This window comes from Bombina bombina, chromosome 2 (genome assembly GCF_027579735.1).
Source record: "Bombina bombina isolate aBomBom1 chromosome 2, aBomBom1.pri, whole genome shotgun sequence".
NCBI classification, from domain to species: Eukaryota; Metazoa; Chordata; class Amphibia; order Anura; family Bombinatoridae; genus Bombina; species Bombina bombina.
The window spans coordinates 355,636,118-355,663,832 of NC_069500.1; the positions used below are offsets into that span (position 1 = coordinate 355,636,118).

The 27,715-nt window shown below is 39.6% G+C and overlaps 2 protein-coding genes across 2 annotated transcripts in view; one reads left to right on the top strand and one right to left on the bottom strand.

Annotated features, from left to right (window-relative positions):
- Window positions 1-13,884, top strand: part of ORAI1 (ORAI calcium release-activated calcium modulator 1) — a 58,001-nt gene extending 44,117 nt beyond the window's left edge. Inside the window, exon 2 of the mRNA XM_053701746.1 lies at window positions 7,110-13,884. Within this exon, the coding sequence (XP_053557721.1) occupies window positions 7,110-7,667 (558 nt within the window). The 3' untranslated portion in view covers window positions 7,668-13,884. The remainder of the gene's footprint in view (window positions 1-7,109) is intronic.
- The window catches only part of MORN3 (MORN repeat containing 3), a 124,944-nt gene continuing 111,082 nt past the window's right edge, over window positions 13,854-27,715 (bottom strand). Inside the window, exon 6 of the mRNA XM_053701748.1 lies at window positions 13,854-14,058. Coding sequence (XP_053557723.1) covers window positions 13,993-14,058 — 66 coding nt within the window. The 3' untranslated portion in view covers window positions 13,854-13,992. The remainder of the gene's footprint in view (window positions 14,059-27,715) is intronic.

Genomic DNA, 27,715 nt, shown 5'->3' on the forward strand with positions numbered 1-27,715 from the left:
AGGATTTTTCTGACAGAGGTCAGAAAATCAAAACTTCTAAGCTCTTGTCAAGTTCTTCATTCTGTTCTTCGTCCTTCCATAGCGCAGTGCATGGAAGTAATAGGATTGATGGTTGTCCAGACAGTGGAATGGGGATTATACAGACTTGTCTCCGACGATTCAAGTAGATCAAAGGACCAGAGATTCACTCCGTTGGTGGCTAATCCTGGACAACCTGTCACAGGGAATGAGCTTCCGCAGACCAGAGTGGGTCATTGTCACGACCGACGCCAGTCTGGTGGGCTGGGGCGCGGTCTGGGAACCCCTGAAAGCTCAGGGTCTATGGTCTCGGGAAGAATCTCTTCTCCCGATAAACATTCTGGAACTGAGAGCGATATTCAATGCTCTCAAAGCTTGGCCTCATCTAGCGGAGGCCAAATTCATAAGGTTTCAATCAGACAACATGACGACAGTTGCATATATCAACCATCAGGGGGGAACAAGGAGTTCCCTGGCGATGGAGGAAGTGACCAAGATAATTCAATGGGCGGAGGATCACTCCTGCCACTTGTCTGCAATCCACATCCCAGGAGTGGAAAATTGGGAAGCGGATTTTCTGAGTCGTCAGACATTCCATCCGGGGGAGTGGGAACTCCACCCGGAAATCTTTGCCCAAATAACTCAATTATGGGGCATTCCAGACATGGATCTGATGGCGTCTCGTCAGAACTTCAAGGTTCCTTGTTACGGGTCCAGATCCAGGGATCCCAAGGCGACTCTAGTAGATGCACTAGTAGCACCTTGGACCTTCAACCTAGCTTATGTTTTCCCACCGTTTCCTCTCATTCCCAGGCTGGTAGCCAGGATCAACCAGGAGAGGGCTTCGGTGATCTTGATAGCTCCTGCGTGGCCACGCAGGACTTGGTATGCAGACCTGGTGAATATGTCATCGGCTCCACCATGGAAGCTACCTTTGAGACAGGACCTTCTTGTTCAAGGTCCATTCGAACATCCGAATCTGGTTTCTCTCCAACTGACTGCTTGGAGATTGAACGCTTGATTTTATCAAAGCGTGGGTTTTCAGATTCTGTAATAGATACTCTGATTCAGGCTAGGAAGCCTGTAACTAGAAAAATTTACCATAAGATATGGAAAAAATATATCTATTGGTGTGAATCTAAAGGATTCCCATGGAACAAGATAAAAATTCCTAGGATTTTATCCTTTCTACAAGAGGGTTTGGAGAAGGGATTATCTGCAAGTTCTCTGAAGGGACAGATTTCTGCGTTATCTGTTTTACTTCACAAAAGGCTGGCAGCTGTGCCAGACGTTCAAGCGTTTGTTCAGGCTCTGGTTAGAATCAAGCCTGTTTACAGACCCTTGACTCCTCCCTGGAGTCTTAATCTAGTTCTTTCAGTTCTTCAAGGAGTTCCGTTTGAACCCTTACATTCCGTAGATATTAAGTTATTATCTTGGGAAGTTTTGTTTTTGGTTGCAATTTCTTCTGCTAGAAGAGTTTCTGAGTTATCTGCTCTGCAGTGTTCTCCGCCCTATCTGGTGTTCCATGCAGATAAGTTGGTTTTGCGTACTAAGCCTGGTTTTCTTCCGAAAGTTGTTTCCAACAAGAATATTAACCAGGAGATAGTTGTACCTTCTTTGTGCCCGAATCCAGTTTCAAAGAAGGAACGTTTGTTACACAATTTGGACGTAGTCCGTGCTCTAAAATTCTATTTAGAGGCCACTAAAGATTTCAGACAAACTTCTTCTTTGTTTGTTGTTTATTCTGGTAAAAGGAGAGGTCAAAAAGCAACTTCTACCTCTCTTTCCTTTTGGCTTAAAAGCATTATCCGTTTGGCTTATGAGACTGCCGGACGGCAGCCTCCTGAAAGAATCACAGCTCACTCCACTAGGGCTGTGGCTTCCACATGGGCCTTCAAGAACGAGGCTTCTGTTGACCAGATATGTAAGGCAGCGACTTGGTCTTCACTGCACACTTTTGCCAAATTTTACAAATTTGATACTTTTGCTTCTTCAGAGGCTATTTTTGGGAGAAAGGTTTTGCAAGATGTGGTGCCTTCCATTTAGGTGACCTGATTTGCTCCCTCCCTTCATCCGTGTCCTAAAGCTTTGGTATTGGTTCCCACAAGTAAGGATGACGCCGTGGACCGGACACACCTATGTTGGAGAAAACAGAATTTATGCTTACCTGATAAATTACTTTCTCCAACGGTGTGTCCGGTCCACGGCCCGCCCTGGTTTTTTTTTTTTTAATCAGGTCTGATGAATTATTTTCTCTAACTACAGTCACCACGGTATCATATGGTTTCTCCTATGCATATTTCCTCCTGTACGTCGGTCGAATGACTGGGGTAGGCGGAGCCTAGGAGGGATCATATGACCAGCTTTGCTGGGCTCTTTGCCATTTCCTGTTGGGGAAGAGAATATCCCACAAGTAAGGATGACGCCGTGGACCGGACACACCGTTGGAGAAAGTAATTTATCAGGTAAGCATAAATTCTGTTTTTGATTGAGATATGATGTCTGGACTTGTTCTAAAACTCCATCAGGATCTTCAAGTTTCACCTAAATGAAAACTTTAGTTTAGTCACCAGAGCTGTTTCCTTAAATGGCAAATTTTAAAATGTCATCTATTCAAAATAAAATAAAGCTATTAAAGGGAGACAGTAAATAAATACTAGATATAATGATAATAGTGTGTAAATGTATTTCATTAAAATTATATTCATAAAATATTGAAAATACAAGTGTAAAGGTTTAGTTTTTATAATGTGCTTTAGTTTCTATAAAGTAATTGACGCTGTCCTGTTGAAACCTATGTTTCCCCTTATGTATCTCTTCTGTTGATGAGATCTACCCTTACCCCTATATTCGCACACATTTTTAACCTCTCCCTCAGCACCATTATATTTCCCTTATCTCTAAAACACGCACTGGTCACACCTATCCTCAAAAAAACCTCTCGATCCAACCTCCCCATCCAACTACCACCCTATTTCCCTACTCCCTCTTGCCTCAAAGCTTCTTGAAAAGCTACTACATGCACGCCTATCCCATTTCCTTTCATTAAACTCCCTACTTGACCCACTGCAATCTGGATAAGCAAGCGCAATCTACGGTGCTGAACCGAAAAATGGGTTGGCTTCTAAGCCTTACATTCCTGCTTTTTAAATAAAGATAGCAAGAGAATGAAGAAAAAGTGATAATAGGAGTAAATTAGAAAGTTGCTTAAAATTGCATGCTCTATCTGAATCACAAAAGAAAACACATTGGGTTTAGTGTCCCTTTAAGTTTACCAACAACCTACTTACTGCAAAATTGAAAGTCCATTTCTCTCTGCTTATCCTCCCTTGATCTGTCTGCAGCCTTCAATACGGTTGACCCTCTCTTGCTCCAAACCCTCCAATCCTTCGGCATTTGCAACACAACCCTCTTATGGTTCTCTTCCTACCTGTCTAACCGTACCTTTAGTGTAGCCTTCTCTGGGGCATCCTCTGCCCCGTTGCCCCTTTTTGCTGGGGTACCGCAAGGCTCTTTCTTCGGTTCCCTTCTTTTCTCAATCTACACGTCGTCATTAGGTTCCTTAATAAAGTCCCATGGGTTTCAATATCATTTGTATGTAGATGACACCCAAATCTACCTCTCTGCACCAAACCTATCTCCTTCCTGCAACCCATATCGCTAACTGTCTCATATCTCATCCTGGATGTCCTCTCACTACCTTAAGCTAACTCTCCAAAACTGAGCTCCTTATTTACCCCCCATTTTTCTATAACTGTTGATAACTCCATCATTAGCCCTACCCCGCATGCCCGATGTCTTAGGGTCACACTTGACTCAGATCTTTCTTTCACTCCTCACATTCAGTCCTTGGCTACATCCTGCTGCATCCACCTTTAAAAATATCTCTAAAATTAGACATTTCCTTACACAAAACACAACTAAGATTTGAATCCACTCTCTCATCCTTTCCAGCCTCGACTACTGCAATTCCATCCTCTCTGGTCTCCCTAGCTGCTGCCTAGCTCCTTTACAAACCATAACGAATGCCTCTGCCAGGCTCATCTTCCTTACACGTCGCTCTTCATCTGCTGCACCTCTCTGCCAATTCCTTCACTGGCTTCATCTTTCCTCAAGGATTAAACACAAAATTCCGACTGACATACAAGGCCCCCAACTGCACTGCCTCCCCCATATATTTAAGACCTTGTCTTCAGATACTCTGCTCACAACCTCCTTCTCTTGTTACCTCCTAACATTCCTGTCTACAGGGCTTCTCCAGACTGGCTCCTATCTTGTGGAACTCTCTGCCTCCCTCCACACGATTCTCCCCTAGTTTTGAAAGCTTTAAGCACTCCCTAAAGACTATTGTTCAGGGATGCATACAACCTACACTAACCTTTCATAATACCAGTTCCTCTCCTCCTTTGCCATCACCTTCATAAGAGCTGACTACAACAGTGCAACTCTTGGCAGGGCCTTCTACCCATTTGATCCCTATAAATGTTACCTTGTATACCACGCCTATGTTTATAGTGCTGCGGAATCTGTTTGCGCTCTACAAATAACTGATAATAAATAATAATTAGGGTCAGATATAAAATAGACAATAAAAGAGCATGTGCAAACAAGGATAACACGGTTTACACTGCCATTTTTCTGCACACTCTCTTGCTTTATATCAGTCCACGGTTCATCTTAATTACTAATGAGATATTCACTTCCTGGTAAGCAGGAAGCGGCAAATTTGAAAGACATTACTTCCGAATCTGGCTGAGGTAAAGCACTCCCTGAGTCAGACAGTTCCCCCTCAGACAGAGCCTCCCTACTCCCCAAATCAGAGCCCTGGGAGGGTACATCGGAGATAGCCATCAGAAGTCGCAGGGACCCCATGGGCCTCTGCCCTACTGCGTTTACCTTGAAAAATTGGTAACTTAGATAAAACTTCTGAAAGAGTGCATGACATAACTGCAGCCATATCTTGCAGAGTAAATGAAGCAGACACAGTGGAAGAAACCGGCATTGCTTGAGTGGGCTTTAAAGGCTGTGACGCTTGGGAAGAAAGTTGCGGCATATCCTGAAGTTCCTCAGGCTGAACACATTCCTTAGAACTATCTTTATTAAAAAAATATATATTTTCTTTGCACTGTAAAGCCCTTTCAATACATGCGGGACAAAGTGTAACAGGGGGTTCCACAATGGCATCTAAACACATATGACATGTGCTTTGCTCCATGTCCTCCATGATATACAGAAAAGCAATGGCAGGCTTGGATTACGTCTCTAAAATCTAGCTAATCCAATTTAAAGTACTTTGTCTTTAAAAGCCATCCACTGTAAAAAGCGTTCTCTTTTATTTTATATAAGAAACTAGACAGAGATAGGCTTCTTCTTACATATAGCTAACCCTGTAACGTAGCTTTAAGATAGACACAGGAAAACCGTTTATGACCTTTGAATATAAAAGAAAAAAATACAGTCACCCTGCTGCGGCTCCTACCTGCCTCCACGCTCTCAACACTAAAATCTCTTGTCCGGAGCACCTAAGATCGCTTGTGAGGATAAGTAACAAGCGGACCTAGGAACTGAGAGGCAGCGCTGTTATGTCGGAACCCGGATAGAGGAAACTGCGCAAAAGCGCGCAAACACCAAGCTCCGCCCATTGTGTGCGGAACATAACATCTGTCCTCTGTGGAATGGATTTTTACACAAACAAGTACCGCCATTAACCGCAGTCTTATTAAAGGGATATCAAAAACCTTCTTATCCCTCCTGAATAACCCAGCGTCAGCCAGCTCTGTAGTTCAATAAAGAAATAGAGAGAGTTGCCCATATTAACGTCAAGCCACCATACTATTTATTCCAGCACTTCTAACCCATATGTGTTTGTTTCAAAAGTTAGAGTGTCTGGGGAAAAAAGAAGACAATATGTCTGTTCTCCTTCTCTGTGACCTCAGTGAGAATCTGCATACTGCCATAAAGCCTATAAGCCCATAGTATCAAAACGTAGAGTACAGTCGGTTCTGAGATATGCTGCAGGGCCCCAGAAACATAAAGTCTGCACTTACCTCCATGCTGAGGAACAGCATGAAAAACTCACAGTATCAGGGGGTCCACTCTTCCTCCTGAGGTCCTGTGCAGACAGAAGGGCCTTAGTTAAACTTCTCTAAAGCCATCACAGAAGAGCAGCATAAATGTGGGAGGCGCAGTGCAGGTAAAACTTCACCAGTTCCCAAAACCATAAGGTTATAAACTTCAGAGGCTGCTCCATATAAAAATAGTACACTTTGGCACCATTTAAAAATAATAAACTCTTGATTGAAGAATCTAAACTAACACCTCACTTTACCTCACTCCTATCACTAACACAGGCAAAGAGAATGACTGGGTTGGGGGGGAAGGGAGGAGCTATTTATGCAGCTCTGCTTTGGAGCTCTTTGCCTCCTCCTGCTTACCAGGAGGCGATATCCCATAAGTAAGGATGAAATCCGTGGACTCGTCATATCTTGTAAAAGAAAAGACCCATTTGAGAAACAGGAGCCAGCAGGAATATGTAGACATCAGTATACATCTAAAACTTTGTGACTTGATTAGGAGTCTGAAAATCAGCACGTTATGTAAAAATAAACAAAACTATATTTTGTTACAAAAACACTCCCATATAGGCTACATAAGTGGAGCATCTACAAAACATTTATTTAAAGAAAAATCTAGTGTACAATGTCCCTTTTATATTTTTAAGGTCCCATAAAACCTGCAGAACCAATTACTTTTCCTGCATTTCTTATCTGATGAGAATTTAAACTTTGGCATTACTGTAAACTTAAAGGGTCAATAAACACCTTGTAATTACAAGACATATCTGTTGTCTTGCTATAGAATGACATATTAGCCAAGTCTAAACTTTAAGTCATGAAGTATAAAAAAAAAAAAACCTGTTGAAAGTACCTTTATTTGCAGCCAGTTTATGCCGAGCTGAACGCGTTTAATGAGGTGACGCTTCCACCTCTTAGTCAATAGCCGTGCTAGCAGTTAAATGTATATATTTTGGAATTAGAGCGATTACCGACTTTTGAAGTAACTTCTTGTCTTTTTTTTGTCTCTTTTTACAGGTTGCAATGGTGGAAGTTCAGCTAGATGGAGAATATGCCTATCCAACCGGTCTGTTGATTGCCTTTAGTGCATGCACAACGGTGTTGGTCGCTGTTCATCTCTTCGCGCTCATGATAAGCACGTGTATTCTTCCCCATATCGAAGCTGTTAGCAATGTCCATAATCTCAACTCTGTCAAAGAATCCCCACATGAGCGGATGCATCGGCATATTGAACTAGCCTGGGCCTTCTCCACAGTCATTGGCACTCTCCTGTTCCTGGCAGAGGTTGTATTGCTGTGTTGGGTAAAATTTCTCCCAGTGAACAGTCCAAAATCCTCTGTAAACGATTCTTCCATCAGCCCAGGAAAGGCAGCTGCGATTGCATCAACGTCCATCATGGTCCCATTTGGAGTAATTTTTATCATTTTTACTGTTCATTTCTACAGATCATTAGTTAGCCATAAAACAGACCGGCAGCTGAAGGATTTAACTGAACTTTCAGAGCTTGCTCAACTTCAGAATCAGTTAGACCATAGAGGAGACTCTGGACAATATCATCCTGGTCATTATGCATAAATATTAAAGTGCCATAAAACATGTTGAGATATGTGCATATCCTAAAAGGGCTAATTAAGTTAAAATAGTTTGCATTAAAAAAATGTTTAAAAATTGCTGACAAGTATTTTAAAATAATTTTCAAAATCGGTTACATAGCCATGCTGTCTGCAGTAGTCTGATCCACCACCCCTTATCAGTGTTTAGCTTCAGTAACACAGGCATCATATTTCAACTGAGTTCACAGCAGCTTAGTTGCTTCTAGGTATGCTACAGCAGATGAGTGTTAAAGTCTTGTATTCTACCACACAAAGGTGGATATAGATACAGCCATAAAAGGAATTGTGTGGGGGGAGTTAGAGCTGTACAATTCTGTAACTTAAAAGAAAGGTTAATGGCGAGGCACTGCAGTATAAATTTGCAGGTAAAGTAATTAAAGTACATATTATTATAATTTGTCGCTATCCCAACGTGTTTTATGTCCTTTAATATACCTTTTAAAGGGGTTAATGTATGTTTTGTTATATTGAATACAGTTCATAAACTGTCGGATTGACGTTTCCGTACTGTGTAGTTCCTTTTGAAATACAACATGCACTGTTACCACTGTAAAATATTAAGCAGATTGTAATACTAGGGATTTTGCTACTGGCCCTCAGCATGCTGCGTTGTGTCTAAAGGAGAAAGTATCTTTCTATACTTCCAGTCCACCAAAGAGTCTGCTCTTTACTAAAGAACGTACCCCTATAAAGGTGCTTGCCAAGGCTTACACTGTATGTGCCAAACTTCAGTTTAGAAAAGACAAGTCGTGGACCAATCTTGAAGTAGACAGAAGTCTGGAAATGAGTACTCAATATTCAAGCACATGCAGCTAATTTTTATGTAGCCACACAAAGTATAATCCTGCTTCTGTAATGTTTGCCTCTTCCATAAGGGCAAGCAATTTATTGTTTTGCATGTCACTGCAGGTCAGACTTTTAAGTAGCATGCAAAGGATTTAAGTGTAATTCAAATGCATGCATCACTTACCTTTTTGATTCACTGGATTGCTTTTGAGTTTTAAATATTAGTGTGTGTGTGTTTGTGTATATATGTGCATAAAGAAGTGTTTATTTTCTCAGCTTTTGTAAATCACACATTTTTATAGATCTTTTTCATTTGGAACGTCAACCTTATTGCTGCAAGTGCCTTCAGTGCATCATTTTAGTGCACTGATAGTTTTGCCATTACAAAATATTTTATAAGTACCAAATTTGTATCGATTTTCAGTGTATAAAATACCAATTTACAATATTACCATGCTCTTTTCACATAGCAAAGACAACAAATATGTGTTAGTAGAAATGGTTCAAGGGATACAGTTAATATTTAAGTGAGCATCATAGTTAAAACAAAACCTTGTTTGTGAGATATATATATATATAAAAAGAAAGAAAATAATTAAATCATGGATTTAAAAAAGATGTAAAAAAAGGGTTCTGTAGAGGATACCCAAAGTAAATTCAAAACCTTCAGGATATTATATTTAGTTCCAAGCATGTGGATCTATTATATCAGTTAGTCTAAACATAATCTTCAATAGGCAGCACGTATCCTAATGTTTCTTTAAAAAAAAAAGTGGAGCAAATTATTTCTCTGTAAACCATAAACAGAGTCCAGTAAAATGCCCACTCACAAAAGTTGCAGTACTCCTTTATGCTGACAGACAGGTGTTCTCACAATTTGTTCCCCAGCAGTGAAACTGGTCAGTAGCTCAATAAAAGACTTATAGGGACAGTCCAGTCAAAATAAAACTTTCATGATTCAGATAGGGCATTCCATTTTTAAACAACTTTCCAATTAACTTTTATCATCCCATTTGATTTGTTCTCTTGGTTTTCCTTGTTGAAAGCTGAACCTAGGCAGACTCATATGCCAATTTCTAAGCCTTTGAAGGCCACTTCTTATCTCAGTGCATTTTGACAGTTTTCACAGCTAGTCCGTACTAGTTTGTTTGTGCCATATTGAAACTCTGTGCTTACTCATGTGGATTTAACTATGAGTCAGCCCTGATTGGCTAAAATACAAGTCTGTCAAAAGAACTTAAATATGGGGGTACTCTGCAGAGGCTTAGATACAAGGCAACCACAGAGAGGTAACAAGTATAGTAATATAATGCAAAACTAGGGAATAGGTAATAAAGGGATTATCTATCTTTTTAAACTATTACAATTCTGGAGTAGACTGTCCCTTTAAAGTAAAACCTGTAAATTTATTAAAACAAATCCAGAGGTGCTTTACACAACTATTACCCTCCTAATTAAATGAGTTTCTCAGTTAACCAGAGACATTTCTTTAGGCTTCTGAAATCAGTAGAACACACCTGAATACACTGCTTTAGTACCTCATTTAGGTCCTCCCGATTGTCTCTTTAGATGCTGTTAAATCGTGTTGCATATACTTTAGACCTGCTAGATAACCCCCTACATAGTCCTCCTGTCAGATGTGCTTCTTAAGACTCCCCCTTTTCCTGTTTGGTCAACTAGCAATATGTCCATAGGTATCATGCACTCTTTCTACCCAGAAGCTTGCTCGGCCAATAGTGTACATGCATGGAAGTAAAATCAATGCAGAATTTTTGTTTTGCTAAACTTGTAGATTTTACATTTTTTACTAGTGACAACATTTTTAAATGGGAGTACTTTTAAAATGAGCACTTTTTCATTATTTGATGGGTATATGATTTTTCTGGTTGGCACCTTCTTTATAAAACTTCTTCCTGTCTCCTGGGCAGCTTCAAATGTATCTGTGAACATTAATCAATTACCTCCAAACCAAAAGCAGACATCTTTGTACATTGCCTTATCTGAAGCATCTGGGAGATCAGGAAAAGAAAACTATGCTTTTTTTTGGGGGGGGGGCACTATAATGCTCACTTTAAAAGACTGTCCAAATATTTTATTATTCCCCTTTTTCTTTAATTATAGTCAAACTCCACAATATTTTATTGTTTGCTATGACGGTTTGGGTGTTTTGCTCAAAAAAGGTCTTAACCATACTTGATGTGCTTTTTTATTAAGCAGAAAATTTACTAAAAACTGTGAGGTGCATAGAACTGTTTCAATAAATACCCAACATTAACCGTCTTCTCCTGATTTTATAATGACTCTGTTTTGTATTGTCTAACTTAAAAAACAACGTTTTTGATTAACAAAGGGAACATGTCTGTATATTTTAATGTGACCCCTTTACTGATGGATTCTAGTAAGATCTTCTAACAATCATTCTGTTTTGCAGGTATATATTGATGCAATGTGTGTTTGAGATTTTGTTTTGTTTGTTTATTTGTTTTTTTGTGCACTTTGTCTAAACCCTTGTAATAACTTAACTATTTTGCAAAATGCTATGATCTGACTGTCCCCCCCCCCCCCCCAAAAAAAAAAAATCTTATTTGTTTTAAAACCTGTATAATATAATAAATGGTATCCCCTGCATTTGGAGGGGTTTCCTTTAAAAGTATATGTTAAAGGGACATAATACTCATATGCTAAATCACTTGAAACTGATGCAGTATAACTGTTAAAGCTGACAGGAAAATATCACCTGAGCATCTCTATGTAAAAAAGGAAGATATTTTACCTCACAATCTCCTCAGCTCAGCAGAGTAAGTTCTGTGTAAGAAGTTATACTTCACCTGCTCCCAACTGCAGGTAAAAAAAAATGAAGAAATGAACAGCAGCCAATCAGCATCAGCAGTGCTAAGGTCATGAACTCTTTTACTGTAATCTCATGAGATTTGATTAAATTTGTTCCTAATGATCACGTGACCACTATTGAGGACGTTTTTCCACAGGCCCCTTAGCTGAAATCAATTGAAGAGTTTTTGCCGCCTGCATTTATAGCACAGCACTGTAATACTGTGTACAGCACATGATTAGTTTGTAAACTGTAAAAGAGCCGTAATAATTTTTAATGCTGGTCTTTTTTTTAAATTGAACCTAACAGGAAGTAAATGTCCTAATATTATATAACACATTATATATTAAGATATAATATTACAATATTAATGTAATTTTGAGAGAGTCCTGGAACCAAACTCATTTACTTCCCATTGAAATTATATAATTGGATTAGTTTTGCACAGGTTTTTTTGTTTTTTTTTAATACAACTATTCCTTCAAGAACAGAACCCTGATGTGAAGTGTGTACCTAGGGCTATCTGTACATGATTTAATCAAGTCAAGGAGATTTTAAATATTTTGTAGAGGATTGTATTCGTTCACTTTTTTTTTTTTTTTATCTCTCTCTGTTTAAAGCTTGGCATCGTTGTTAGAGCTTGGTTGCATTCTGCAAAGACTTATTAGAGGGAGTAAATGTACTCTGCATTAAAATCTTGTCTGAGTAAGCCTTTAAGTGGCTTAAACTGAAGTATGCAACATTTTTAATTTGCTAAATATTTGACATAATTCTATTTATTAAAGCAGAATAAAGTTTCTAAATTAAACTTGTTTTCCCTGAGTGCATGCCACATTTTGAACACCTCCACTCATCCAACAAACTATAATTTGATTGTGTCCGAGCAGACAGTCACAGGATGTCCAACCCAAATGATTAAAGTGATCGTAAATCCTAGCGTTTCTGAAACGCTAGGATTTACCAATGCAACAAATAAAGGGGACTTTAAGTCATTAAGTATATAATACTTCATGCTGGAAGTTTCTTTGTCTGTAGCGTTCACCAAACAGAGTGCCTCAGGCAGCCCACGGCAGAACTCTTTATCACTGAGTTGATTTTAGCCAATAGCGTGCTAGCTATCCAGCATAATGCCAGTGGGCGGTGAACGCTGCAGACAAATAAAGGAACTTTCAGCATAGAAACATAGATATTGACGGCAGATAAGAGCCATAGGCCCAGCAAGTCTGCCCGACCTTACCTAACAGTATAAACTTATCTAGTTTGTAGGATAGCCCTATGCTTGTCCCATGCATTTTTAAAGTCCCCCACAGTGTTTGTTGCTCTACCTCTTGAGGAAGTTTATTCCATAAATCAATCACTCTTTCTGTAAAGAAGTGCTTCCTCAAATTACTCCTGAATCTACTACCCTTTAGCTTGAGCTCATGACCCCTTGTTCTTGAATTTTCCATTTTATGTAAAATACCCACAGCCTCAGTTTTACTAAACCCTTTAATGTACTTGAAAGTTGCTATCATATCACCTCTTTCCCTTCTCTCCTCTAAGCTATACATATTTAGGTCATTGAGCCTATCCTGGTAAGTTTTATTTTTTAGACCATGTACCATTTTGGTAGCCCTCCTTTGCACAGATTCAAGTTTGTTAATATCCTTCTGAAGATATGGCCTCCAGAACTGCACACAATACGCAAGATGAGGCCTAACTAATGATCTATAAAGTGGCATAAGAACCTTACTACTTCTGCTGCAAATACCTCTACCAATACATCCAAGCATTCTGCTAGCCTTACTCGCTGCATTACTACATTGTTTACTAAGTTTTAAATCATCTGAAATAATAATTCCCAAGTCCTGTTCCTCGTCTGTAACAGTCAGTAAAGTGTCATTGAGTCTGTAATTAACATTTGGATATTTTCTACTTCATGACTGAAAGTCCCCTTTATTTGTTGCACTGGTAAATCCTAGCATTTCAGAAACTCTAGGATTTACTATCACTTTAAGCTGTCTCCTGAAAATGGTCTTCATAGGTTGCAGCCAAGCTTGTCAGTAACATCATGATTATAAAGAATATAATAAATACAATGTGCAATAACAAATTTGGGCTCACTGCATTGTAGCCTTTTTTTCTTTCTTTTTTTGGTAGCAAAAAGCAAAACTATTAGTAATATGGAGTAAATGCTTATAGACACTAAGGACTCGTTTCCATTGAGGTGGTAAAGTTTGGAAACTGGTGATAAAAACATTTATCTCCATTAAAGTCTGTGGAGAATTTTTATGTTACCACCAGTTTCCAAACTTTACAAACTCAATGGAAGCTAAGCCTGAGTTGCCAAACAAGGATAAATACTTTTGTTTGAAAATAAATCCGAACAGGGTATTCAACAGTTCGTTTCCTGGAAGGTTCATAGATACTGTATATCAGCACTGTATTGAAAAATGTCTTGTCCTGTTGTGCAAAAAATAAATTATATTTCTGCAGACTTACAGTAATATTTGAAATTGTATGAAAAGTGAGTTCTGTAAACATATTCCACACTAGAATAAATGCATTTTTATTATATACATTGCACTGTGTGTTTTTGTCTTTTTTTTAGTTTTTAAAAAATGTGTCGTTTGTCTGTTGCGACAGTTGCCTTGATATGACTTCAGTTCATAAGCATCATCTGTAGAGAAGCTCATTTTTGATTGAGATATGATGTCTGAACTTGTTCTAAAACTCCATCAGGATCTTCAAGTTTCACCTAAATGAAAACTTTAGTTTAGTCACCAGAGCTGTTTCCTTAAATGGCAAATTTTAAAATGTCATCTATTCAAAATAAAATAAAGCTATTAAAGGGAGACAGTAAATAAATGCTAGATATAATGATAATAGTATGTAAATGTATTTCATTAAAATTATATTCATAAACTATTGAAAATACAAGTGTAAAGGTTTAGTTTTTATAATGTGCTTTAGTTTCTATAAAGTAATTGACGCTGTCCTGTTGAAACCTATGTTTCCCCTTATGTATCTCTTCTGTTGATGAGATCTACCCTTACCCCTATACTCGCACACATTTTAACCTCTCCCTCAGCACCATTATATTTCCCTTATCTCTAAAACACGCACTGTGGTCACACCTATATTCAAAAAAACCTTCTCTCGATCCAACCTCCCCATCTAACTACCGCCCTATTTCCCTACTCCCTCTTGCCTCAAAGCTTCTTGAAAAGCTACTACATGCACGCCTATCCCATTTCCTTTCATTAAACTCCCTACTTGACCCACTGCAATCTGGATAAGCAAGCGCAATCTACGGTGCTGAACCGAAAAATGGGTTGGCTTCTAAGCCTTGCATTCCTGCTTTTTAAATAAAGATAGCAAGAGAATGAAGAAAAAGTGATAATAGGAGTAAATTAGAAAGTTGCTTAAAATTGCATGCTCTATCTGAATCACAAAAGAAAAAAAAATTGGGTTTAGTATCCCTTTAAGTTTACCAACGACCTACTTACTGCAAAATTGAAAGTCCATTTCTCTCTGCTTATCCTCCCTTGATCTGTCTGCAGCCTTTAATACGGTTGACCCTCTCTTGCTCCAAACCCTCCAATCCTTCGGCATTTGCGACACAACCCTCTTATGGTTCTCTTCCTACCTGTCTAACTGTACCTTTAGTGTAGCCTTCTCTGGGGTATCCTCTGCCCCGTTGCCCCTTTTTGCTGGGGTACCGCAAGGCTCTTTCTTCGGTTCCCTTCTTTTCTCAATCTACACGTCGTCATTAGGTTCCTTAATAATTATGCAGATGACACCCAAATCTACCTCTCTGCACCAGACCTATCTCCTTCCTGCAACCCATATCGCTAACTGTCTCATATCTCATCCTGGATGTCCTCTCACTACCTTAAGCTAAATCTCTCCAAAACTGAGCTCCTTATTTACCCCCCATTTTTCTATAACTGTTGATAACTCCATCATTAGCCCTACCCTGCATGCCCGATGTCTTAGGGTCACACTTGACTCAGATCTTTCTTTCACTCACATTCAGTCCTTGGCCAAATCCTGCTGCATCCACCTTTAAAAATATCTCTAAAATTAGACATTTCCTTACACAAGACACAACTAAGATTTGAATCCACTCTCTCATCCTTTCCAGCCTCAACTACTGCAATTCCATACTCTCTGGTCTCCCTAGCTGCTGCCTAGCTCCTTTACAAACCATAATTAATGCCTCTGCCAGGCACATCTTCCTTACACATCGCTCTTCATCTGCTGCACCTCTCTGCCAATTCCTTCACTGGCTTCCTCTTTCCTCAAGGATTAAACACAAAATTCTGACTGACATACAAGGCCCCCAACTGCACTGCCTCCCCCATATATTTAAGACCTTGTCTTCAGATACTCTCCCTCCTGTCCCCTTCGCTCTGCTCACAACCTCCTTCTCTTGTTACCTCCTAACATTCCTGTCTACAGGTCTTCTCCAGACTGGCTCCTTTCTTGTGGAACGCTCTGCCTCCCTCCACACGATTCTACCCTAGTTTTGAAAGCTTTAAGCACTCCTTAAAGACTCTATTGTTCAGGGATGCATACAACCTACACTAACCTTTCCTAATACCAGTTCCTCTCCTCCTTTGCTATCACCTTCATAAGAGCTGACTACAACAGTGCAACTCTTGGCAGGGCTCTCTACCCATTTGATCCCTATAAATGTTACCTTGTATACCACGCCTATGTTTATAGTGCTGCGGAATCTGTTTGCGCTCTACAAATAACTGATAATAAATAATAATTAGGGTCAGATATAAAATAGACAATAAAAGAGCATGTGCAAACAAGGATAACATGGTTTACACAGCCATTTTTCTGCACACTCTTGTTTTATATCTTTCCCTAGTTGTCTTCAGCAGAAGATTCATTAACCCTTTGGCTGCTAAGCATTTTTCTTTTTAATGACACGATGAGTCCACGGATCATCTTAATTACTAATGAGATATTCACCTCCTGGTTAGCAGGAAGCGGCAAAGAGCACCACAGCAAAGCTGTTAAATATCACCTCCCTTCACTCCCAACCCAGTCATTCTCTTTGCCTATGTTAGTGAAAGGAAGTGGTAAAGTGAGGTGTTTTGATTCTTCAATTAAGAGTTTATTATTTTTAAAGTGGTACAAGATTTTGCTGCTTTGTCCTAGGGTGTAGCCGTAGTCCATATCAGTCTCTTCAGTAGAGCATTGGTGGCTTTAGAGCAATGGGAACTTGTGAGACATAATTCTCATTGTGCCTCCCATGTATTTCTTGCTGCCCTATATCCTTTAGTCTGAGGTAAAGATTACTCAGCAGTTTTTCCTCCACAGGTCGATGTGAGGGAAAGGACCTCTCAAGCCTGTGAGCTGCCTTGCTGTCAGGCAGAAGTAGAGGTAAGCGCTACTTTATTTTTTCTGGGGGGGACTCAGAAAGAAGTGAGCACGCTGTTAATGACATAAAGTGCACAGGGAGTCACGTTATGTGCAGGCTACTCCAGAGAGGGAGGAACTGAGACCTTTCTGTATGTTCTGAATTTATAGCTGGCTGAAACAATAGACTGGTGCGAAAGCGGAACTCGACATCCTCCAGCAAAAAAGAGCGCAACAACTCGAACCAGGCTCCAGAATCGGTTAGGAGTACAGTAAGTCTTAACGCTCCTTACTCTAATACTTCCTTAGACCGTAGAGCTTTGGTAAATATAGTTCTTATCTCAATACATATTGACAGTGTTTAACACTCAAGGATACTGGTGCAAAAAGGAGTGTCTAATATAAACTGACACAAATTATCCAAAAAAGCTTTTAAGAAAACGACTTTTAAACAACAAATCCACCGGTGGTTTTTCTTTTTCTTTTACTATTGATACTGGGTTACCAACGAATACAAAAATTCCTGTGCAATTTAAATTGCCATACACTAGTCGGCCGACTATTAGCAAGTTTATAATTGCAGAAATACATTTTTAATCGTAAATATACATTTTTACATTTTTACATTTTTAGCAATATATGTTTTATGAAATATTTGTAAGATTTTAAGCAACAAATATTTGTAAGATTTTAAGCAACAAATGTTCAAACATTTTCCTTTCCTTTCTCATATGACAGTGATTTGTGTGAAAGCTAATAATTGTTGATACCAGGAACAAGCACCAAGAATATTTTTCTATATATATAGTAACACTAGAAATATTAGGAATAGCAAAACTCTACATTCAAACTGTATATTTGACTTTTTTAGACTGTGTACTAGGTTTTCAATGCACTAGGTACAACACTCTAACGAGTCCTATTTTTAAAACATTTTCCAAACACACAGGTTGTTTCATTGTATTTCATATGAACATATTGTCACTAAACATATCGTTACCAAACATATTGTTATTATACACCTATACCATTAATCTTGTAACACTAGCCATAGACTTCACATATTGGTTACAAGACATATCTGTCTAAACTCAATCAGTACTTGTAAACCACGTGTCACAAAGTCCTATTGAAATTTTTAAAGAGATTTTTTCTTATTTTTCAAATAAATATATTTGTTATTTAAACAAGTGTCAAATCTTTTATACAATTCCCTTAGATAAGGATACTGAATAATCAAGACAGGGGTAAAAGCATTCATTTGCGCCTACACTCCAAAAATTTCCAAAACCTCTCCTGGACACTATAAACTTTCCTGGAGAGGAATTGGGACAGCATTGTTTTTATCATGGCTCTGGTGGTTAAACATTTTATTTTTACAAAATGACTAACGGGGCTATCATGGTAACGCCCACGATGGGCAGATCATTCTGAATTGCGCGCCACTTTAGTTGCGCTTCGGTCCGGGAGACATTAGTACAAGAGTACATCAGGTCGTGACTAGAAGCGCATGGTCCGTACAGAGCATGCGTTTCTACCATCGGAGTTAAAATTGCTCTTTTGAATCGCTAAACGGATAGACGGTGCATCGATAGCTGAAAGGATTATCGATTGTCTGTCAGGTAGGAGCACCTCAGCAGGGTAGCTGCAGTGCAGAGGTGCTTTTTTTGTACTTAATTTGTAAATTGCTAATTGGAACAATATTCAGTAAAAAAGTTAACGTTTTAAATTTAAAGAGACAGTAACGTCTTCATTTTAAAATTTTGAAATAAGGTTAAAAAATTTTATTGCATATTTGGTCAATTGTGAACAAGTATGGACCAAAGGGGCCTTGCAAGATGTTACTTGCTCCTTGTGTTTTGAGGCCATTGTGGAACCACCAATCCCTTTCTGTCCCTCATGTATTGAGAGGACTTTAAATTATAGGGGAAAGATTTTTTCTGAGCCAACTTTTTCTAAAGCGAATGTTGTCCAGGAGTCTGATTAGGTTCAATATATGCCGCAGCTTTCTCCCCAAGCGTCCCAGATTTTACCGCCCTCACAAGCAGTGCCCTGCGCTTCCTCTCTGGCTCCCGCTGGAGTTACTCTAAGGGACATCACATCTTTCATGTCTTCTACAATTTCTGATGCGTTGTCTGCTTTTCCAATGTTGCAGGGAAAGCGCAAGAGGAAAATCAGACATTCAGTAAGCGAGGTTTCAGACGCAGTTGTTGCGATTTCGGAGGTTCCCTTCCAGAAACCCGAAGAGGAGGATACTGCTGTAGCATCTGAAGGTGAAATTTCAGATTCGGAAAGTGTAATTCCTCTTGCTGATACTGAGGTTGTATCTTTTAGATTTAAGCTAGAACACCTCCGTCTGTTACTTAGGGAGTTTTTAGCTACTTTGGGCGATACTGACTCCACGGTAGTGGTTGTTCCTAAGAAGTCTAGTAAGCTGAACAAATATTTTGAGGTTCCTTCCTCGACAGATGTTTCCGGTCTCTGACCGAGCTTCTGAGATAATTGCTAAGGAATGGGAGAGACCGGGCATACCCTTTTCCCCATCTCCTATTTTTAAGAAGATGTTTCCCATAGCCGACTCTATCAAGGAGGCTTGGCAGACAGTGCCCAGGGTGGAAGGGGCCGTTTCCACCTTAGCTAAGAGAACTACTATTCCCCTAGAGGATAGTTGTGCCTTCAAAGATCCTATGGATAAAAAGTTAGAGGGTTTACTCAAAAAGATGTATGTACACCAGGGCCTCAAATGGCAGCCAGCTGTGTGCATTGCTACCATCACAAGTGCGGCAGTGTATTGGTTTGATGCACTGTCTGAGGCTATCAGAACAGAAACTTTTTTGGATGAGATCCAAGATAGGATAAAGGCGCTTGAACTAGCTAATGCATTTATTACGTACACTTCCCTTCAAGTTATCAAGCTGGAAGCTAAGATTTCGGGTTTCTCTATTCTAGCTCGCAGAGCCTTATGGTTAAAACCTTGGTCCGCGGATGTCTCCTCTAAGTCTAAGCTTCTGGCTATTCCTTACAAGGGGAAGACCTTGTTTGGACCTGGCCTGTCAGGAGGTAAGGGTCATCTTCTCCCTCAAGATAAGAGAAACAAACAAAAAGGACGACAAAGTAATTTTCGTTCCTTTCAAAATTTCAAGGGAAATTCTTCCTCTTCCTCCTTTAAGCAGGAACAATCTAAACCTGCATGGAGACCCAATCAGTCTTGAAATAAGGGAAAACAGTCCAAGAAGCATGCTATTGAATCCAAGACAGCATGAAGGGCATGCCCCCGATCAGGACCGGATCTGGTAGGGGGCAGACTTTCCTTCTTCGCTCAGGCTTGGGTTTGAGATGTTCAGGATCCCTGAGCAATACAAATAGTGTCCCAGGGATACAAACTAGAGTTCAAAAGTTTTCCTCCCAGAGGCAGGTTTCTACTTTCAAGATTATCTGCAGACCAGACAAAGAGAGAGGCATTCTTACACTGTGTAGGAGACCTCTCCGCCCTGGGAGTGATCATTCCCGTTCCAGTACAGGAACAGGGTCGGGGGTTTTATTCCAATCTGTTCGTGGTTCCCAAAAAGGAGGGAACCTTCAGACCAATTTTAGATCTCAAGAGTCTAAACACATTTCTCAGGGTACCGGCCTTCAAGATGGAAACTATTCGTTCCATTCTTCCCTTGATCCAAGAGGGTCAATTTATGACAAAAGTGGATTTAAAGGACGCGTACCTACATGTTCCTATTCACAGGGATCATTACAAGTTCCTAAGGTTTGCTTTCTTGGACAAACACTTTCAGTTCGTGACTCTTCCTTTCGGTCTTGCCACAGCTCCCAGAATTTTCACAAAGGTTCTGGGATCGCTGTTGGCGGTGCTTCAGTCACGGGGCATTGCGGTGGTGCCCTATCTGGACGACATCCTAGTCCAGGCGCCATCCTTTCAACAAGCAAGATCCCACATGGACATGGTGTTATCCTTCCTGCGATCTCAGGGGTGGAAGGTAAATTTGGATAAGAGTTTCTTAGTCCCAAATACAAGGGTAACTTTCTTGGGAACTGTAATAGATTCCCTGTCTATGAAGATTTTTCTGACAGAAGTCAGGAAATCAAAGATTATCGATATTTGTCTAGTCCTTCAGTCCATTCCTCGGCCATCAGTGGCTCAGTGCATGAAGGTAATCGGGCTGATGGTGGCGGCAATGGACATCATCCCGTTTGCTTGGTTCCACCTCAGACCTCTGCAGTTAAGCATGCTCAGGCAATGGAACGGAGATTATGCAGATTTGTCTCCTCGAATACTACTGGAGCAGGAGACAAGGGATTCTCTTCAATGGTGGCTGTCTCTGGATCATCTCTCCCAGGAAACCTGCTTTTGCAGACCATCTTGGGTGATTGTGACAACAGATGCCAGCCTTCTAGGGTGGAGAGCAGTCTGGGGCTCCTTAAAGGCTCAGGGAGTTTGGACTCAGTCAGAGTCTGTTCTTCCTATAAACATTCTGGAACTGAGAGCCATCTTCAATGCTCTTCGGGCCTGGCCCCAGTTAGCCTCGGTCCGGTTTATCAGGTTCCAGTCGGACAACATAACTTCAGTGGCTTACATCAATCATCAGGGAGGAATGAGGAGCTCCTTAGCGATGACCGAGGTAGCCAAAATAATACTCTTGCTGTCTGTCGGTGATCCACATCCCAGGGGTGGACAACTGGGAGGCGGATTTCCTGAGCAGGCAGACCTTTCATCCAGGGGAGTGGGAACTCCATCCGGAAGTGTTCTCCAACCTGATTCTCAAGTGGGGTCAGCCGGAATTGGATCTCATGGCATCCCAACAGAATGCCAAGCTCCCGAGATACAGGTCGAGGTGAAGGGACCCCCAGGTGGAGCTGATAGATGCTCTGGCGGTCGCTTGGACCTTTAGTCAAGCATACCTATTTCCTCAGTTTGCTCTTCTTCCTCGGGTCATTGCTCAAATCAAGCAGGAGAGGGCATCGGTGATCCTCATAGCACCGGCTTGGCCTCGCAGGATTTGGTATGCAGATCTGGTGGACATGGCATCTCTGCCACCTTGCAGACTTCCGTTGAGAAAGGACCTTCTAATACAGGGGCCCTTTCTTCACCCAAATCTAGTTTCTCTGAAGCGGACTGCTTGGAGATTGAACGCTTAATTTTATACAAGCGTGGTTTTTCTGTCTCGGTCATAGAGACCATGATTTAGGCTCGTAAGCCTGTAACTAGAAGGATTTACCATAAGATATGGCGTATATATCTCTACTGGTGTGAATCCAAGGGTTTCTCATAGAGTAGAGTTAGGATTCTGAGAATTTTGTCTTTTCTCTAAGAGGGTTTGGAGAAAGGATTATCGACAAGTTCCCTAAAGGGTCAAATCTCTGCCTTATCTATTTTGTTACACAAACGTCTGGCAGAGGTTCCAGATGTACAATCATTTTGTCAGGCCTTGGTCAGGATCAGACCTGTGCTCAAACCAGTTACTCCTCCATGGAAAGTTCTTCAAGGGGCTCCATTTGAGCCTATGCATTCCTTATATATTAAGTTGTTATCTTGGAAAGTTATTTCTTGTTGCTATTTCTTCTGCTGGCAGAGTGTCAGAGCTCTCGGCATTGCAGTATGAGTCCCCTTACCTTATTTTTCATTCTGACAAGGTAGTTCTACGTACTAAAGTAGGATTTCTTCCTAAAGTAGTTTCTGATCGTAACGTTAATCAGAAGATTGTTGTTTCTCCTTTGTGTCCTAATCCTACTTCTCAGAAGGAACGGCTTCTGCACAATTTGGACGTGGCTCGTACTTTAAAGTTTTACCTGCAGGCGACTAAGGATTTTCGTCAGTCTTCTGCTTTGTTTGTAGTTTTCTCAGGGAAACGTAAGGGACAGAAAGCTACGGCTACTTCTTTTCTTTTTGGCTAAAGAGTATCATACGTTTTGCTCATTCCACAAGGGCTGTTGCTTACTCATGGGCATTCAAAAATGAAGCTTCTGTGGAACAGATTTGCAAGGCTGCAACTTGGTCCTCTCTTCACACTTTTTCAAAATTCTACAAATTTGACACTTTTGCCTTGGCTGAGGCCGCTTTTGGGAGAAAGGTCCTTCAAGCAGTGGTGCCTTCCATTTAGGTTCCCTGTCTTGTCCCTCCCGTATCATCTGTGTACTCTAGCTTGGGTATGATTCCCATTAGTAATTAAGATAATCCGTGGACTCATCATGTCATTAAAAAGAAAAGAAAATTTATGCTTACCTGATAAATTTATTTCTTTTTTGACACGATGAGTCCACGGCCCGCCCAGTTTTTTGTAAGAGACAGGTTGTTGGGTTTATAAACTTCAGACACCTCTGCACCTTGTTACTTCCTTTCTCTCCTTGACTTTGGTTGAATGACTGGTTTGGGAGTGAAGGGAGGTGATATATAACAGCTTTGCTGGGGTGCTCTTTGCTGCCTCCTGCTGACCAGGAGGTGAATATCCTATTAGTAATTAAACTAATTATGATCAGTGGACTCATCGTGTCAAAAAAGAAATATATTTATCGGGTAAGCATACATTTTCTTTTCACACACCTTGTTTGGTGCTTAAAGGGACGGGAAACACAACATTTTTCTTTCATGATTCAGATATATTATACATTTTTAAACAACTTTCCAATTTACTTCTGTTATTAATTTTGCTTCATTCTCTTGGAATATATTATTGAAGAAGCAGCAGTGCACTCCTGGGAGTTAGTTGAACACATTAGTAAGCCAATGAAAATGGACAAACAAGATCAGCTACCAATCAGCTAGCTCAGAGCATATCTAGATATGCTTTTCAACAAAGGATAGCAATATAATGAGGCAAAATAGATAATAGAACATGCAATTTTAAATAACTTTCCAATTTATTTCTATCAGACTAAAATTACAGTAAAAGCAGGCAAAATAATGAAAACATATAACAAAGTTGTTTACTGTATAATATAAAATGTTTCATTTTGCAATCTAACAAAGAAAGCTCTAAATTTAAAAAAAAAAACTGGTCCATTGAAAACTAAAATCCAATACCTTTAATTTCCAGCAAGAACAAAGTCTGTTAACTTAATTTTTAACTAAACAACCCCTCCCTTTAACCTTATGTTCCATTCCTCTTAAAAAAAACAACAACAAAAAACGGAACACTACAGTCAATTAGAAGGCTGATCGTGCGATCTACCTACCAGTGTTAGGTCCAAGGGTGTATTCTAAACTAAACTTGTGTCTTGGGCAGCTTGATATAGGGGGTAGAGAACGTGTATGCATTTGTGAATGGCTGATTGCTGTCACATGGTACGTGTATGCATTTGTGATTGGCTTATGGCTGTCACATGGTGCAGTGGGAGTGGAAAAAGACATAACTTTTAAAATTGTCAGAAAAAAAAAATCCACTACTCATTTGAAGTTCAGACTAAGTGCTTTTGCATTGCCTTGTTATCTTGCATTTGTTGATTATGGAAATCTACTGTGTTGACTGGTCCTTTAAGGGAAAGAGAAATGGCATATTACATGTACAAATGTTTTATTAACCTTATTACAAATCGATGATCTGCAGTTGTGTAACAGGGGTGCATATCCCCTCAATGCTTCCCTGGCTCGGTTTATGAGTGACATATGGGGCAAATATGAGCTAAAATTGTTGGAGATGAGGGTTCAGGTAGAAGAAGATTCTCAGTGCCTAAGGCAGCATAAAATGTAAATACCCTACTGTTTGATAGAAGACAACTTTAGCACCAATAGTAGTTCTGTGCTAAAAGTTAATTACAATGTGTACCCAGGGTTACAGTCAGGATCTTTAAATTGAAGGGAATAAATTAAATTTTTATTAGATGTCTATAGGTGACAGCTGGGCTTCATGTGTAAGTTCCTGTTAAAAATCACATTTTAATTGACACAGCACCTGCCCTCTGGGAACAGAAAAATGATACACAGGAACAACTGCCATCTTGGTTCATAGAAGCTATAGGAAAACACTACTGAGCATGTCCGACTTATTTTAGACATAGCTAAGTGCACTGTGTCATTACAGATGGGTTTTTTGGCATGTCCAAATAAATGATCATTCATATATGAAAGAGTATCATTTGAATGTGTTGAAAATATTTTCTGCCTGAAAAAAAGTTAAGTAAAAGATATTTAAATTTAAAGCAGAATCAATTGCGAAACAGTATTTTCCACTGCAGTCTGATCAGTAATCTTCATTTTTAGGTAATATACACCATTCATTCTGTACTGTGAAGAATCAGAGTGCTTATAATAGTACTTGGTGATATGAGTGTGTCTCTGCTATAAAGCTATGGTTTATACTTGGTACTCTGTGTTCATATATGACAGACTTGGCAAGCAGTAACTCAGTATTGCAATCCTCCTAATCAGCATCATTTTTTACAAGATTAAAAACAGTATGAGTCTACTAATTAGATTAGAGATGTTTCTCCCTTATATGGCATATTTGGTTTTGTATAACCTCATACCTCTCTCACAATTTACATATGCTGTGCTGACTGAAAGATAATGATCCTTAAATGGACATCAATTAAATGTTTATAGAGACATGAAAGTCAAAATGAAACTTTTATGATCCAGAAAGAGCATTTAATATTACCTCTATTATCAAATTTACTTTGTTCCATTGGTATACTTTGCTCAGAAGCATACCTAGGTAGGATCAGGAGCATGCACGTCTTGAGTACTATATGGCTGTAGTATTTAAAATAATATAAAGCACTGTTAACCTATAGTTTTCAATACACACGCGCACATATTTAGGTATCCTCTTTAACAAAAGAAACCAAGTGAACAAAGTCAATTTGATAATATAATTAAGTAAAAGTGTATGCTCTATCTGGGTGTTGAGAGTCCATGATCCATTACTCCTTAGAATTACTCTTCTCTACCACTAGAAGGATTCAAAGATTCCCAAACCCCAAGAGCCCTATAAACCCCTCCCACATCACACATACCTGAGTTTTTACTTTGCCTCCGCTGGAGGTGGTTGAAGAATGAAGATGTGCGTTTGATTCTTCAGAGAAAGGGGTTTTAAATTTATATTGAGACCCTGTTTCCTCTCAGCGTACAGTGCTTGTCAGAAGATGTATATGGGGTACGGTTTGTGATTCTTTTTTCTCCTTATGGGAAATATTTCATAAACCTTCCATAATTGTTCGCAGGAACTTTGCCTCCCTTTATAGACACAATATACTCCTATTTAATAACCTCTGCTGATATGTTTCAGTACTGGTTTGACTGTCAGCTGCTTGTTTGCTGGTGGGCAAGTATCTATTTGGTAAGTATATTTTATTAACATTTAGACACTCTTTACATTAGTCCCCTTGCTGTTTTGCACGCGTCAGCTTTTTTTGTTGTGCTTAGTTTGAATTTTGTGCTTGAGCCTTTCGGTTTACACGCGTCGGGTTAACGCTTCTCAGCACACATTCCTTTAATTTTATTATAGTTACTTTCGTGCTTTGACTGGTTTACACATGCCAAGTTAGAGCAAATCCATCCTCAATTATACATACATCTTGGTTTGGCGCATTAAAGCAAATAAAGCTGTTTGGGTTTTTTTCATGCACATTTTCCTAATTCTGATGAGTGTTCTCTGCCCTTCAGATGTAATATTAATTTCTCCTGCTTTGTTTTGCAGATCAGCTTGGCAAGCATTATACATGTGCGTTTATTTAAAAAGCTACTTAGGAGGGGGTATTTCCATTCCTCAAGAGCTTTTTAAGAGGGTTATAGTGTTTATTGCATTGCTTTGTCATCTGCTATAATGGAACAGACTGATTCTGTCCCTAAATCTACCTGAAAAACGGAGTCCCTTGAACACCTTTCTACCATTATTAGGTGTGCTTATTGTAAAAAAGATGAGGTTCCATCTCCAGCTTGTTTATGTGACATGTTTAGAATTATTAATGCAATCAGACCTAATGTTGTTTCTTTCTTCTGTTTGTTCATTACAGGAGAATATTAATAATGTTTCACCTACTGTGAAAAATGTTATCAAGGCTGCAGTTTCCAAGGCGCTGGCTGCTCTCTCGCCTTCAAACAAGTGTAAAAGATCAGTTCAGTTTTTACCTTCTACAAGTTCTATGTGCCCTGAAACCATGGATACTGTTATGTCTTCAGATGGTAAAGTTGGTAAAGTTTCCTTTCGTGATGAGGAATCTTCAACTGATGTTGAAACTGATATTTCCTCTTTTTCTTTTTTTAAGTCGAACATGTTTGTTCTCTTTTAAAAGAGGTCTTAATTACTTTAGGGGTTAAAGATCCTAAAGTTTCTGATGATAAGCCTTGTAATCCTTTGAATTCAGTTTTTAAGAATGTTGTTAATCTCCATGAGGTTTTCCCTATTCCTGATGCTGTCTCTGACATAATTTCTAGGGAATGGTCTAAGCCAGGTAATTTATTTACTCCTCCTGCAAGGTTTAAAAAGTTATATCCTTTACCTACTGCTAATGTTGATTTATGGGAAACTGGTTCCATGGTGGATGGGGCCATTTCCACTCTGGCTAAATGTACTGCTATTCCTTTGGAAGACAGTGCTTCTTTTAAATACACATTAGAGAGAAAATGTCTATCGAAATGGAAACTATTCTGCCTTTTGTTCAGCAAGATCAGTTTATGTCCACAATAAATTTAAACAATGCACACCTTCATGTTCCAATTCACAGAGAACATTTCCAGTTTCTGAGAGTTGACTTTCTGGACAGGCATTTTCAGTTTGTTGCTCTACCATTTGGTCTGGCTACAGCTCCAAGAATATTCAAAAAGTTTCTGGGTACCCTTTTGTCTGTGATCAGAATTTAGGGTATTGCTGCGTTTCTTTTTTAAGATACGATGAGTCCACGGATTTCATCCTTACTTGTTGGATATTCACCTCCTGGCCAGCAGGAGGAGGCAGAGCACCCCTGCAGAGCTGCTATATATAGCTCCTTCCTTCCCTCCCACTCTAGTCATTCTCTTTGCCTGTGTTAGTGATAGGAAGAGGTAAAGTGAGGTGTTAGTTATAGATTCTTCAATCAAGAGTTTATTATTTTGT